Source organism: Panthera onca, chromosome E1 (assembly GCF_046562875.1).
Source record: "Panthera onca isolate mPanOnc1 chromosome E1, mPanOnc1 haplotype 2, whole genome shotgun sequence".
NCBI classification, from domain to species: domain Eukaryota; kingdom Metazoa; phylum Chordata; class Mammalia; order Carnivora; family Felidae; genus Panthera; species Panthera onca.
Genome location: NC_138352.1, coordinates 44267684 through 44283578, shown reverse-complemented (window position 1 = coordinate 44283578; position 15895 = coordinate 44267684). Strand labels below are relative to the sequence as shown.

The window sequence follows — 15895 nt, the reverse complement described above, 5'->3', positions numbered from 1 at the left end:
CGTTATTTTCCTCCCTCATTTCAGGTCAGTTTGAAATTGAAAAAAGTTGTGAGTTACTTTTTCAGATGGCGGAGTCTGTTGACTATGATTATGATGTTCAAGATACAACTCTGGATGGTTTGTTAATATTGCCATGTTATGGATCTATGACAACAGGTAATTCCTCACTAGAATAGATAATTTGACTAATTTTTTAAAAAACTTTATTGAAAAATCACGTATGTACAGAATAGTGCACAGATCCCGAGTATTTAGGTCAATTAATTTTACAAACAACTCATTTTTGTAACCAGCACCTAGATCATAAAACAGAACGTTAAGGGAACCAGCCTTCCTTAGGGAAGGGATTTTCCCTTGAAGTCTTTTCATATTCATTTTTTCAAGAGCCTTGGACAACCCTTGGTGTTGTTTAAGAGTGGACTGTGTCTCTCCCAACAGAACAAAAATATTGTTGGTAATTTTTTTGAAATGAGGACTGTTATTTCTTTTTTTCTTTTTATTTTTTTTCCTGTGTGCATGTGCAAGTCGGGGAGGGGAAGAGAGAGGATGCCAAGCATGCTCTGTACTGACAGTGCAGAGCCTGATGCAGGGCTCCATCCCACAAACTGCAAGATCATGACCCGAGATGAAAACAAGAGTTGGATGCTCAACTGACTGAGCCACCAAGGCGCCTGAGGGCTATAATTTCTTGATAAGAGTACCATAAGTCAAACCTAATTTCCCAGTGCCAAAGAATTTCTAGAAACATACATCTAGGTATATCTGAGACATAAACACAGTAGATGGTTTTCTTTTGAAATAGCACATATCTGATTTTCAAGAATGATGATGTTCTTTTGTAATTTCAAAGAGCAAATGCAAACTCTTATCCTGATATTTGTTCATAATAAATAGTGATGAATTAGGTTTAGGATTTGTTTAGTAAAACTACTTTATTAACGGAATTTGATATGTAAAACTAAAGAGAAGTTATTTATAATTTGATTGTGATTAGCATTTAATGTAAAAATAATTTGAGTGTTTTTATGTTTTATGTGTATTTTTGTTTTGTTGAGGAGATGGTTCTTACTCTCTTTTTTTTTTAAATTTTTTTTTTTAATGTTTATTATTTTTGAGAGAGACAGAGACAGCAAGGAGGGTAGGGGCAGAGAGAGAAGGAGACACAGAATCGGAAGCAGGCTCCAGGCTCTGAGCTGTCAGCACAGAGCCTGATGCAGGGCTTGAACTCACAGAGCACGAGATCATGACCTGACCCGAAATCGGCTGCTTAACTGACTGAGCCACCCAGGCGCCCCAGTTCTTACTCTTATATTAACAAAAAAAGTTTAGGAATATATATTTTTATAAATAACTGTAGACCACATGCTGGTTTGGAAATCTCTTTTGTGATGATATTAGGCCCTTGCCCTCAATATTGAAATCTTCTTTTAGGTTTTTATATCTTTAAGGGAATTCTTAGGGTCATTATTTGATATTTAAGGTTTTCATTGTTTTCTGGAGATTTGATCCTCTGGCTCCTTTATAATTTACTTTGTTAACTGCTGAGGTAATTCAAAACTCATTATGGTTGCTTTGTTATTTTTTTAAAATTATTTTTTTAATGTTTATTTTTAAGAGAGGGAAAAAGAGAGACAGTGAGAATGGGAGAGGGACAGAAAGAGAGGGTGACACAGAATCTGAACTGTCAGCACAGAGCTGGACACGGGGCTCAAGCCATGAACCAGGAGGTCATGACCTGAGCTGAAGTCAGATGCTTAACTGACTGAGCTACCCAGGCGCCCCACGGTTGCTTTGTTATTAACTATTAATAATATAAATGCATTTTTCTGTATAAATAGTTTCATTCTTTCCTTTGTCATATTGAAAATAACATGCTGAGTCTGCTAGTGCATCTTGTTTAATGTCCTGAAATCCAGTTTTTATACTTTTAAAGGTTGCTAATGACCTATTTCTCAAATCTCATGACTATTTTTTTTTTTTTTTTCCATTAGTGTGTATTTTGGTTTTGTGATAAGTCTCCCTGAAATGCTGTCATCTGGGATAATATTTAATTACCTAGTTCTCCTGACCACTCTTTCTCTAGGTGTGCTGCCCTCCCACCCTTCCCAGCCTTTGTTTCTCTTTAAATGTGACTATTGCTTAAGGTTTTATCCTTAGTTTTCTGTTTTCTTAGAATTCTTTGTTTTGGAGAGGTTGGATCCTAGGACTCATCTGTCACTTCTCTATGGATGACTGTCTCTAGTTCAGTCTCACTCCTGAACTCTGGACCTCCTGGTTTTCCTAACGGAGCTTACTGGTCTGCATCATATCATCCTAGATCATTCAATCCAAATGTGACCACGCCTATAGTTGTTTTGTGTGTGTGTGTGGGGGGGGGGGTTGGTCTCTTGTCCAGATCATTCATTCATTCTTTTTCATTTTTCATTGTCATCATTAGAGTTGGAATCTTCAATTTGCTTTCCTAAATTGTTAACATAATCTGCTAATCTGTTTTAATCTTTCAGAAGCACAGCTCTGATTGTGTCAGTTTCTTGTTGGGTATCTTCAGCCATTCCTTATTACCAACTGAATTAAAATACTAACTTAATAACTTGGCATTTATTATCCCTTCCAGTGTGATTTCAACCTACTTTCAGCCTTAATTCCCAGTGTATGAGATTTTCTGTGTTGGTGTGTATGTGTGAATGGTAAAGATATAGAACTGGGTGTCAGGAGAACCATTACTGAAGGGCTTTGTTTGTTTATTTTAGTTTCCCTTCTGGTTCTAAGGGCACGATAAAGTTGAGCTACTGGTGATCCATTATGAGCATAGCAATATTTATTGGAGCAATTTATAACAATGCAGAGAGGCATTCAAATTGAGCTAATGAGGTACTGAGTAATGGGTAACGTGAAGTTGGGAGAGAGTGGCAGATTCCTGGGATCATAGGCTCTTTTTTTAAAAGCCTGGTTATTATAATACTTATAATATTTTATTTATTATTGCTACTTTGGGTGATGGAGAGAAACACTATATGTTATTTCTTTTATTTCCCATTATGCTTTAGGAATAGAAAACTTGGACTTGGGAGTGAGGAGAGCAAAGAAGGGTTTCCTGCCTGTGGCCTGTTGTGAGGGGGTTCAAAAATGACTCATACCTAGGTTTAGCGAGTAAGTGAAGATTTTGAGGTGGATATGTTATTTGCTTTTATTTCTGGGCTAGCTATGAGGGTGGCTTACTGTTTTAAAGGGACATCTTAAGGTATCTCTCTAATTGACAAAAAATTCTCAAATGTCAAATGTGAAGAGATGCTGTGGTATCCCTTCTACTGGCAAGATTATATGATGCTGTTCCCTGGGCTGAACTAACCCCCCACCCTTTGTGATGTTCTCTCAAGCTCAAAGTGTAGGCAGTATTTTTTACTCCTTTTCTTTCCACATCTTTTTTGTGGTTGCATCTGCTATTTCCTTAACTTGAACTCCTCCTTTGCCTTTTATTCTCCCCTCTTACTGGCTGAAATCCTGCTGTTTTGTTTCATGAGTGCAACCACCTCCATAAAAACCTCCCGATTTCCCACCTCACAACTGGCTTTGATCTCGTCTTCGTTTAATCCTCACTGTGCTTTCCTGTTCCTCTTGTGGCACTTCACACATCTTACCTTGTGTTATAGTCGCCTCATCTCCTTTATGAGATTATGAACTACTTGAGTATTATATGTTGAAAAAGTCCTGATCAGATGTTTGTTAAATTGAGTTCCAGAGTTTTCATTTTCTGCTAGACATTCTGTTGATGTTTTACATCAAATGCTAGCTATGTCTAGAACCTTATTCTTGTTTCCCTCAAACCTTTTTGCTCTTCTGACTTCCCTCTTGCAACACCTGTTCAAAGTTTTGCAGTTTTTCAGGTATACTGAAATATACCTGTTATTTCATAAGTGACAAATATTTGCATGGAATTTGACAGTTATCTAATTCAGTGTTCTTAACCTTTTTTGAGGATGGAGTCTCAGATTCTTTTTAAAAGACAAAGCCATGGTTTCTTTCTCTAGAAAAATGCAAATATACCCATGTATTTATTTTTTGCATAATCAGACTTCTTTATTTTACAGATAGAGACTAAGTGATGTTCCTGAGGTCACAGGGTAAAACTGCATTTCATAACTGGTTATCTATTCAGTAGGGACTGAAAAAATGAGTACATGTTTCCAGAATACATGAAGAAAAGGAAAGGAGATTTGCCTTGGATTAGTGTGCAATATTTTCTCTTCTTTTTTTTAGAGAGAGAAAGAGCACGAATGGAGAGGGACAGAGGAAAACAGAATCTTAAGCAGGCTTCATGCTCAGTGTGAAAATTTTTCTTTTGTCTTGTAAAGAGTGCATAGTTGTAAAATAGAATCAGAAAAGTAAGAAAAGTAATTAAGATTAGATCTCACCAACATGATTAAGTAATAATCACTATTAATATTTTGAGGTATATGAACTTTTTCTTTATATATTTAAATATATTTTATTGTTTAGTTTTTTCTAACAAAAAATGGCATTATATTATGTGTTTTCTTTTGTTTTTCTCTTCAGCCCTTTGTAGAAATTTTTAAAATATAGAAAAGTGCAAAAACAATCTATTTCCCACTATGCAGAATTAACACACTCTTAATGTCTCAGCATTTTTGCTCCAATATTCACTTAAGAAATATTAGTCAATTAAGGAAAAATGATACGATTTTCATTATAAAGAATTCAAGCAGTGTACAAAATTACAAAGGTGAAAGTAAAGAAATCATCTCAAGTTTGTCCATACAAAAATAAACATCTTTAACATTAGGAAAAAATTTAGATCTGTGTGTGTATGTGTGTGTGTCCATACAGAAGGATAAGTAAATATATAGGCAGGTTGATAGAAATACTTATACTCTTAGTTGCTTTTTAAAAAAGTATTTAATTTTACTTGAATTTACTTGAAGGAATTGTTAAACTGAGTAAATCTTTGCCACATGAGAATATTTTATAAAAGATTGCTTTAAAGTTTAGAAAGACGAAAAGTATTAAGAAGCTGAAGTTAATATCTTCGTTTTAGATCTTACCTGTTGATTGTCTGATTTGAAAGATAACAACTTAAGTACTTTTATTCTTCTGTATCCTTCCCTTCTGATTGTTAGTTATTTTTACACTGTTTAGATGTATCAATATTTATCATCAATCCTTGCACTATGGAAATCCTTTCACCTTTCACTCACATTTTTTTTAACATTTATCTACTTTTGAGAGAGAGAGGCGGGGGGAGGGGCAGAGACAGTGGGAGACACAGACTCCAAAGCAGACTCCAGGCTCTGAGGTGGCAGCGAGGAGCCCAACATGGGGCTTGCACTCACGAACCACAAGATCATGACCTGAGCCAAAGTCAGATGCTTAACCGACTGAGCCACCTAGATGCCCCTGGTTTTTCTATTCTCAAGTTACTTTTGGTTAATTTTAGATTGCCTGGATTTTTTTAACTTTTTTTTGTTAATAGATAAAAGGGCTCTTACGTGTTATTTTTTGTTGTTATTTTTTTATGTTTGAGAATGTCCGGCTTTTGCCTTTATACTTGAACTACATCATGGCTGGGTTTTATGTTCTTGGGTCACACTTTCTTTTCCTTAGAACTTGGTAGACGTTGTCCAGTTGTCTTCTGACATTGAATGTTGCTGCAGAGAAGTCTGAGGCCAAGCCTGATTTTTTTTCCCTTCCTTGTAAGTCATTTGCTTTTTCTGTCTGATTGCCTGGAAATTTCTCTTTATTTTTAAAGTTCAGTGGTTTTAATTAGTATATTTTTTGGTGTTGAGTGTTTTATATTAAAATTTCCTGGAATTTGATGTGCTTTCTTAAAAAAATCAACTTTATTAAGGTATAATTTACATAGAATAAACTATGCTGGTTTTAAATAGACAGTTCAGTGAATTTTGACAAACGTATGTACCCATGTAATGACGACCAACCATAAACAAGTTGAACTTTTATGATGTGTTGTTTTAATCTGCAAATTCAAACCTTTATTTCATGGAGACTCTATAGTGTTGTATCTGTGAGTATAATTTTTATCTATCTATTGGTTTCTGTATTTCAGGGATATCAATTACTCTTATGTTGGATTGCCTGTCATCCATATTTTTTAACTTCCTCCTAGTTACTTTTTCAGTTGCATTTACTGATTATCTCAGGCCTTTTTTTGGTGTCGAGAGTTTGATTTTCAGCTGTTAGTGAGAATTCTCAATATTTCTGACTCACCCAAAAATGACTTCTTGGGGGAGGGGTAGAGTTAGAACTGAGCAGTGCTATGCCTCTTTCTTCTCCAGAATCATCATCTTTTCCCCCATTGATTGATGGTTTATGTTTATTACTTTAGGTTATGTTCTTTTCCTTCTCTTTCTCTCCTTCTCTCTCTGTCTCACTCTCAGAAATAGTTCTGGTTTGGAATCTTTTTGGGGGAAGTTGGGACAAGAAATTTTATGAGGAAGTTTCAGTTGGCCTTGACATATAATATGTCATATGCACATATTCTAGGAGTGTTACTCCATTATGAGTATTGAGTGATCTCTCGGTATCTTCATTTCTTGGTAGACTTTGGAGTATCTTTTTTGCCTCTGTGCCAGTGTCCCCCTCCCCCCTTAATAACATCCTAGTACTTTATTACATCCTAATGAAAGTATTCCATTTCCCCTTTCCTTCCTGAAGAGTGAGAATGTGCTTTAAGATATATGTATTTAACTTTTTTCCAAATCTTTATAAACCAACATAAAAGTGGTATGTGTTGGGGTGCCTGGCTGGCTTAGTCGGAAGGGGATGTGACTTTTGATCTTGGGGTCATGAGTTCAAACCTCACATTGGGTGTAGAGATTACTAAAAAAAGTAAACTTAAAAAAAACTTAGTATGTGTTTATCCTTGTGGAATATGGTATTAAAGTGTGTGGGTTAGGCGTACCTGGGGGGCTCGGTTGAGCGTCCAACTTTGGCTCAGGTCATGATCTCAACAGTTTGTGAGATCGAGCCCTGCATGGGGCTCTGCACTGACAGTGCAGACCCTGCTTGGGATTTCTCTCTCTCCCTCCCTCCCTCTCTCTCTGTATCCCTCCCCCAGTTCCACGCACACACACACGCTCTCTCAAAATAAATAAATAAGCTTAATAAAAATTAAAGAAAATAAAGTGGATGAAATGTAAATGAAATAAATGTGAGTCTTGTCAAAACAGCAGTTTCAAGACTTTTTAATTGATTATAGTGAACAAAATGGTAAATGAAACTGAAATTTTGCTTGAACTGAACACTTAAAAATTAGATATTTTTAGAAATGGGTTGATTGAAAAACAGATTTGATTAGAGATAAATATGTTCAGAAAGGATGTTTTTAATTTATGTAAAGTTTTGGGGCACCTGGGTGGCTCAGGCAGTTAAGCATCCACTTCGGCTCAGGTCATGATTTCATGGTTCATGAGTTCAAGCCCTGCGTCAGGCTCTGTGCTGACAGCCCAGAACCTGGAGCCTGCTTCAGATTCTGTGTCTCCCTCTCTCTCCCCCTCCCCTACTCGTGCTTTGTCTCTCTTTCTCTCAAAAATAAATAAACATGTAAAAAAATGTAAACATTTATGTAAATTTTTAGGGTAGTGAGGAATTTTAAAGGTAGAAGGATCTTAATTTATTATTTATATAATGCATTTTTAATTTATCAGTTTATTGGACTTTTTTGAGCACTTTCTATGGTCCAGACATTGTTCTATGTAGTGGGGATATATGTCTTGAACAAAAGAAAGTCCTTGCTTTCATGGAGCTACATTGTAGCAGAATAAATAGACCGTAAATAATGTATAAACATATAACTTGAACTACAAAGTAGTATACAACTCGTTTGAACCATCTGGAAGAAATGAGCTACCTAAATCTAATACCTAAAAAATTATTCTTAACGCTTAAGTTTTTTACCAAAAAACTATAAATCTAAAAGAAGTAGATCTTTTTGGAATTATTTTTGTATTCACCTCAAAACTTCCCCACAGATTTATAAGCTGCCTTTCTAGCACTTTTTTTACTTGTGAAATTAAATTCTGAATAATGTGGAAGAAAAGCAACATTACTTGTTTCAAATTTGTTTGTATGTAAATCTTGGCAAGTCACTTGACCTCTCTGGATTTAGTTTTCTCATCTGTAAAATGAAATGGCTGGCCTAGTTCCATGATTTTAAAAGTGTTCATCTGTGCCACTCCTTTTTTTGTGTGTGTGCACTCCTTTTCTCCCTTATCATAGTAGTTTAGCTTTGGTCTGTTACATATACTGGGAATACATGGATCTTTGAAAGATTTTATTTGAGAACAGGTTTTGTACTTTATTATTTCAAAGCAGGTTTTGTTAAGATTTTCTTGGCTACTGAAAGGAAAACAATTTGAGATTGCTCAGGTAGAAAAGGTGACTTTTCTAAACACATATGGGCATATCTCATGTAAAACTAATACAGCCAGGTGTTTAATTTTTTTTTCTTAAGGTGTATGTATATGTACTTATTGTTCTAATATATAATGTACAATAGTAAATACATATAACAGTTTAAAAAGATGTTATAGAAACTATAGGTAGAAATGCTAATAATTTCTTTTCATACCCCAGTGGATTGACTTGTGTACTCAATGGCATAATCACTCCTAATTTTTGGAAATTATTGAAATACAGTGATCCACTCAGATTCCTTGCTTCGGAGTTCCTTGATCTCTATAGTTTAAGTGATCTTTTTCTTTACCCTACCTCAGCCACCCATTCAGAAGCTTCTATCCTAGACTTTATCATTACCATCATTTCTGATCTCAGTTTTAAACATCTTTCTGATGACTACTTCCTATATTTTTGCCAGACACTCCACTGTTTCTAATTCAACAGGTTTCAGAATGCGTTGACACCTGTCCTTTATCAACTGTCACTTATCTTCTTTCACCCATACTATAATCATTCCCTTGCAAACATACTTAACTCTCTTGTCTAATTTTGTGCTTAACCTTGCAAGAGAGCAAGTCTGGCCAAATCTGTCTGCTACTTATTTTACACCCAGTCCTTTTAAGGCCTGGGAAGTGCCAGGAGCCCAGAAGTACTCTCTTGTCAGCTCTCGTGGCAAATTCATTCTTTTCTCCTTTTAGACTTTCTTCCATGTATATTAACCAGTTCTCTATGGTTCACAAGTTTATTTTTCATCTTTGCCAGAGAGTAGCCTAATCAAATTGGCATCTTTTGGACCTTATTCCAAATTCCAGGAGATTCAGATTGCCCCAGCTTGGGGGGAGATGTTTATCTTTGGTGCCATAAACTATGGCTGGAGGAACAAGGTACAATACTACAAGCGTTACTGCTTGGGTTCATCCTTTAGAATGTATGGCTAAGGGGAAGGAGTGTGGTGTTACTTGCTTAGAGAGGTAGCCATGAGTAATCAGAAAGACTCCCTAAAAAGTAAAAACCACCTAGCTAATCAGTCTTTAAGGCAGAGAGAGGTCCTTAATGTGTCATCCATGGATGGGCTTCAGAGAATCCCTGAACACGCTGAAATTATTTGAAATTTTTGTATGTGTGTATATATGTGTCTTTTAATGGAGAAGAGGGCCACAGTTTTTAAAATATTCTCAAAGGGAACTATGACCTACATAAAAGGACCCTGCTGTAGAGTTTATTTTAGCAATAATAATCTGTGATTTAATGGATCTAGAAATCTTAGCAGCAAGAGGTGAGGAGGCAAAGATAAGTTTTGCTATTTTGAATTCAAGATAATTAAAGAAGTGAAGGAAACGTAACTTTTAATGAAAAGAAGTTAGTTTCTCAAAAGTGGAGTTTGACAAATGCATGTTGTAAATTTACATTTTCTCTTTATGTGTATTTTAGATCAGCAGAGGAGAATATTTTTGCCACCTCCACCTGGAATTAGAAAATGTGTCATATCCACCAATATTTCTGCAACATCTTTGACAATAGATGGAATCAGGTACAACTTTTAAGGTTTCTTTAAAAAAATTTTTTTTTTAATCTTTATTCATCTTTGAGAGATAGAGTGCGAGCAGGGGAGGGGCAGAGAGAGAGGGAGACACAGAATCTGAAGGAGGCTCCAGGCTCTGAGCTGTCAGCACAGAGCCCAATGTGGGGCTCGAACTCATGAACCACGAGATCATGACCTGAGCCAAATTTGGGTGCCCAACTGACTGGGCCACCCAGGTGCCCCTAAGGTTTCTTTTAAAGCTAAGGAAGCCACTTAATTTTGTGTTTCCTCCTCTGTGTCATACACTAATTTCCTTCTCACATACTTGTAATCACCTATCACTTTTTTGTAATTATTGATTGCCATGGTTAGAAAATAGAGTAGGAGATACACAGTATACTTTTAGTATACTTTTTAACTACTTTTATTTGGCAATTTGTAGCTTTCTCTTCCAAAATTTAAGATTATACGTAATGTTTCACAGGTTTCATTATTCATTAGATAGAAAACCAAAGCTATTTTTATTTATCTCTGCTCATTATCAGCCTATACCTAAGATGATCTGATATTCTTTTCTCATCTGACACTTTCACTTGGTGGAGTAAGTGTTGTATATCCAAGTGTTTATCTGAAGGTACTGTTTCTCACTTTTCACCTTTTAGTGAAATGAACTACAATGTGAGTCTCTTATCTTTTTTTAAAATGTTTTTTATTTTTATTTTTGAGAGAGAGAGAGAGAGAGAGAGAGAGAGCATGAACAGGGGAGGGGCAGAGAGAGAGGGAGACACAGAATCTGAAACAGGCTCCAGGCTCTGAGCTGTCAGCACAGAGCCCAGCGTGGGGCTTGAACCCCTGAACCGCAAGATCATGACCTGAGCCGAAGTTGGATGCTGGTAACCAACTGAGCCACCCAGGTGCCCTGCGAGTCTCTTATTTTTTTATGTAATCAATAATACATCAAATTTTTGAGTAAATTTAGTGGAGAAACACTTGGAAAATTTAAATCTAGACTGATGGTTAATGTGAAGTTCTTTTAGACTGTTAACCCACAGCCCTTTTGGATATTTATCTTTAATCTAGTATATTTTACGTCCTTGACTAATATTTTATGTCCTGCTTGCCATAGGAAGGCTGGATGTGAATCTCAAAGATTGTATATATTTCTTTTGGGTAAAATGATCAGATCTGAGAGGCAGTTTAATTTTCTTTGCTTTTCTTCTTTACTTTAAAAATAACGATTTCACTAAGGGCTTAAGAGAGCAGTTGTCTGAAGTAAGTTAACCTCTGCAATTTTCTGTTTCCAGCAATGGCAAAAGTCATTACATAGTGTGTTTTGGAATGTTCCATTAGTGAATGGTAAACCTGCTATTACTCCTAACTTAGTTTTTTACTCGACTTGTTCTCTGTTTAATTGACTTAAATGGTATTGTTGGTCTAGAGGTGACTTTCAGGTTTGTTTTTTAGAGGAGAAATTCACATAATATAAAATTAACAGTTAAAAGTGAATAGTTAGTATTTAGTACTTCTACGATGTTGTACTACAACTAATACTAATTCTTTCTCTTCTAAAACATTTTTATTACCCCCAAATAAAACCCTGTGCCCTTTAAGCAAATTACTCCCCACGCCCTCCTCCATTCTAGCCTTTGGCAACCACCAGTGTATTTTCTATTTTTATGAAATCCTATTCTGGATATTTTATCCATAAGGAGTCATACAATATGTCTTGCTTTCACTCATATGCTTTTGAGAGGTTCATTCACATTGTAGCATGTATCAGCACTTCATTCATTTTTATGGCTGAATAATGTTCCATTGCATGTATATACCATAATTTGTTCATCCATTTATCCCTTAATGGCTAATGGACATTTAGGTTATTTCTGCCTTTGGGCTTTTACGAATAGTGCTTCTATGAAAATATGTCTATGAACATTGGTTGAGTACTTGTTTCAGTTCTTTTGGGTATACGCTTAAGAATGCAGTTTCTCGATAATGTGGTAATTCTTTTAAACCTTTAGAGGAAACTTTAAACTGTTTTGCACATTGGCTTAACCACTTTACATTCCCATTAGTGATGTACAGGGTTGCAGTTTCTTGACTTTCAAGTTTTACGTTTAACATAAAAGTCATTATGTAGTTGTTAGTTTGGTAGAAAAGGAGAATACAAAGTGACCAAAATGCAACAAGTCTTTCCTTATTTTCTGAAAACAACTGTTTTTCATTCCTCTTAGATATGTGGTAGATGGTGGCTTTGTGAAGCAGTTAAATCACAATCCCAGATTAGGGTTGGATATCCTGGAGGTGGTTCCAATTTCAAAGTAAGTCTCTAAAGCTTTTTTATTCAGAGAACAGTTTATTAGATCATTTCTGGCTGGCTTGGGGGTATGATGTTAACTACTTAGGAAACCTGCAGTATGTTTTGGGGACTTTTGTGTTTTGTTTTGTTTTTTCCTTTTAAAGGAGTGAGGCGTTACAGCGAAGTGGTCGAGCTGGCAGGACTTCCTCAGGAAAATGCTTTCGGATCTATAGTAAAGATTTTTGGAACCAGTGTATGCCTGACCATGTGATCCCTGAGATCAAGAGAACTAGTTTGACATCTGTAGTTCTGACCTTAAAGTGCCTTGCCATACACGATGTTATAAGGTATGTAGACAATTTGAAAAAAGAAAAATTTGTTAGGGTGGAGCCAGAATTCTTTTGAAGTATTTGATTCCTATATCACAGCTTTTCACAGTTTACCTAAGCCCAAATAAAAGGCTTCTTTGGGGCGCCTGGGTGGCTCAGTCGGTTGAGCGTCCGACTTTGCTCAGGTCATGATCTCACAGCTTGTGAGTTCAAGCCCTGCGTTAGGCTTTGTGTTGACAGCTTGGAGCCTGGAGCCTACTTCAGATTCTGTGCCTCCCTCTCTCTCTCCCCCAACCCACTCTCATTCTGTCTTTGTCTCTCTCAAAAATAAATAAACATTAAAAAAAATTTTTTAAAAAAACTTCTTTGCATTGCTTTCCTGTGATTTGATCCCTTGCTCATATTTTAACGTTGGCTTAATGGGGTGCTTCACACTGAAGTTTATTTGGATCATTTAGTGACCACTGTTTATCTGTAATGAAAGGTATATAATGACCCTTATTCCAATCAGAAAGTGGTTTTCTCATAGCATCTTTTGTATGACTAGCATTGTACCAAGTATTGTGAGAGACAGAATAATACTCGGTAGTAGTATTTTGCTTTCACCAAACTTAAGTTATATTAAGGAAGCAAGATTCAGACACATGAAGCAAACAGTAGAACAACTGTTAAATTACTCAAATGTTAAAACTATATAATCAATTGGTATAGGATGAAATATTGTTGTAGGGGCTTGAAATTTCATATTATATGTGATAGAGGAAATAATGAAGGAAAGTACTGTCTTGCTCTTAATTTTAGTTTTATTTGTCTATGAATGTGAAAGTGTCGGGAACCCTGGGAGGTGACCATGCATTCTGTAAGTTCGTAAGAAGGGAAGTAATTACTAGATATATCCAAATATGTGTTCTATACTCTTGGAAAACCAATTAAAATTTTTTTTTGGATAGTGTTAAGACTAGAGATGTTCTAAATGAGAATGTAGATAATTACAAAGAGGAAAGTATATAATATATGAAATTCTAACTGTAATCATGAATGATACCAGTGAGAAAGAAGAATCATCTAAAGAGTTCCATATGGCAAACAGAAAGCTTTCAGATGAGCCCAATTTAAAAACAGTATTCATAGTATTATTTTTGTGAATAATATATAATCACAAAACAGCATACAATCAAGAATAAATATGTATTAGAAAGATAGGAATAATATCAAGAGTGGCATGTAATCAAGAATAAATGTATGTTAGAAAAATAGGAATAATAATTACCTAATAACTTCTGCACTGAGTTATTTTTCCATCTTAAGTTTTAAGACTAGAATGTACTAAAAGTCCCCAAAATGCAAGAGACAAAAAAAAAAAAAAAATTCTCTTTCCTCTCTCCCTTTTTTAAAAAAAAAGATTTTGTTTTTAAGTAATCTCTACACCTAACCTGGGGTTTAAGTCACAACCCTGAGATCAAGAGTCACATGCTACACTGACTGAGCCAGCCGGGCACCCCTCTCCTCTCTCTTTTTAATGTGTATAGAAATAGAACCAGTATTTGGGATAGATGTTATAGTACTCATAGATGACAGAAAGAAAATGGAGCTTTTCATCTATTGCTTCTTTTTTCTCCATTATCAAGAATGTTTTTAAAACATGAAAGATGAACGCAAGTCTAAATAAAAAGGAATTGATGACCAAGATGGATTAAGAAATGAGATAAAACCTAATGACTATAAATGAGTGTCTTGAGGCTTTAGGAATTATTTCCATGGCACTAAAATAACTTGTAGGTTTTGGGTTATCTATGAGAAATTATACAGAACAGGTTGCCAGAAAATTGTGAGAAATACAAATGTCTTGATTTTTTCATTTAGGAAAAGGGCAGAATCTGTAAACAACTGCCCAGTGTGCTTGAAATTGGTCTTAGCAAATTCTAGCATATTTTTATTAGAAAATGTTTTTAGAGAATTTAATGGTGATTTATAGTAATCAGTATGAATCAAAATGGTTCACAAAGAATATGTCATAATAAACCATTTCCTTTTCAGTTTGAATACAGGACTGTCCACATAATGGGTGCACTATAAGTATTTATTGAATGATAACCTAATGTCTCTTGTTTTCTACACAGTATTTAATAAGATTACATTTGACATCTTTGTGAATAAGGTGATAGGACTGCTGAATAGAGTAGTTGCCAAAGAGCCAAATTCAGAAAGTATTGATTAATTGTGTAGTATATCCTAGATGGAGGATGTGCTGATAGTAAACTGAATTTTGCTCTTTCTTCATAAGCATTTTAAATGCCAGTATTAAGTAAAGATATTGAAGTCATGATTATCAGATTTCTGGAAAATGTCTTGATATCTAATCAATGATTAAAACTGGAAGGTTTAGAATGATCTCACAGGTCAAATCAACAAGGCAAAAGTCTGAAAGGTTACATCTTATATCCTGTGTTTTGGTTGTACATTAAGGAAATTCATGTGGAAAAGATCTAAAATGATCAGATCACCACAACTCAATATGAGCTTGCAATTATTAATTCTGTTTAGAAAACAAGAAAAAATTTCTGCTGGCGTAGACTTTGGTTATGTTAATAGACTGCAAAGTTCAAATGACTGGAATTATAGCATTCCTGTTCTGTGTTGGTCGCTCTACCTTTGGAGTTCAGTTTTGGATATTACCACATTTTATGAGGAGTTTGACAAACTAGAGTGTTTCTAAAAGATAGTAATTAGGTATAGTGGGTCTCTTGGAAAGCAAATAATACAAGGAGTGCTTGACAGAATTGGTAATTGGTATAATCAAGGGAGAAAAATAATGGTAGTTTTTACAAATCTGAAAGGGCTCTTCTACAGAAGAAACAGATGACTGGTTTGGTACTGCTCTAGGACAGGGGTCAAAAACTATGGTCCAGGCTCACTGGCTGTTTTTGTAAAGAAAGTTTTATTGGAACACAGCCATGTCTGTTCATTCATGTATGGCTGCTTTCACTACAATAGCAGAATTGAATAATTGTGACAGAGACCATATGGCCTGCAGAACCTAAAATATTTACTATCTGGCCTTTTACAGAAAGTGTTTGCCGACTCTTGCTCTAGAAGATGCCAGGACTTGTTGGTACAAGTTGTAGGAAAACTGACTGTAGAACAGTCTACAAGATTTTTGTTTATTTGTTTTTAAATAGAGCTGTGAATCCTGGAATGGACTTTTGTGTAAGGTATTGGACCTTTTGTCCTTTGTTGGACCTTTTTCAAGGTGAGAAATTGGAGTAGATGATTTACCATCTCAAGACTTATAGTGGAAAAAGTAATCTAGTG

General features: G+C 35.4%; 1 protein-coding gene across 1 annotated transcript in view; it reads left to right on the top strand.

Annotated features, from left to right (window-relative positions):
• The window catches only part of DHX40 (DEAH-box helicase 40), a 47175-nt gene that overhangs the window by 6510 nt on the left and 24770 nt on the right, over positions 1–15895 (top strand). The window contains exons 7-10 of the mRNA XM_060647750.3: positions 25–156; positions 9865–9964; positions 12190–12276; positions 12419–12601. Coding sequence (XP_060503733.1) covers positions 25–156; positions 9865–9964; positions 12190–12276; positions 12419–12601 — 502 coding nt within the window. The remainder of the gene's footprint in view (positions 1–24; positions 157–9864; positions 9965–12189; positions 12277–12418; positions 12602–15895) is intronic.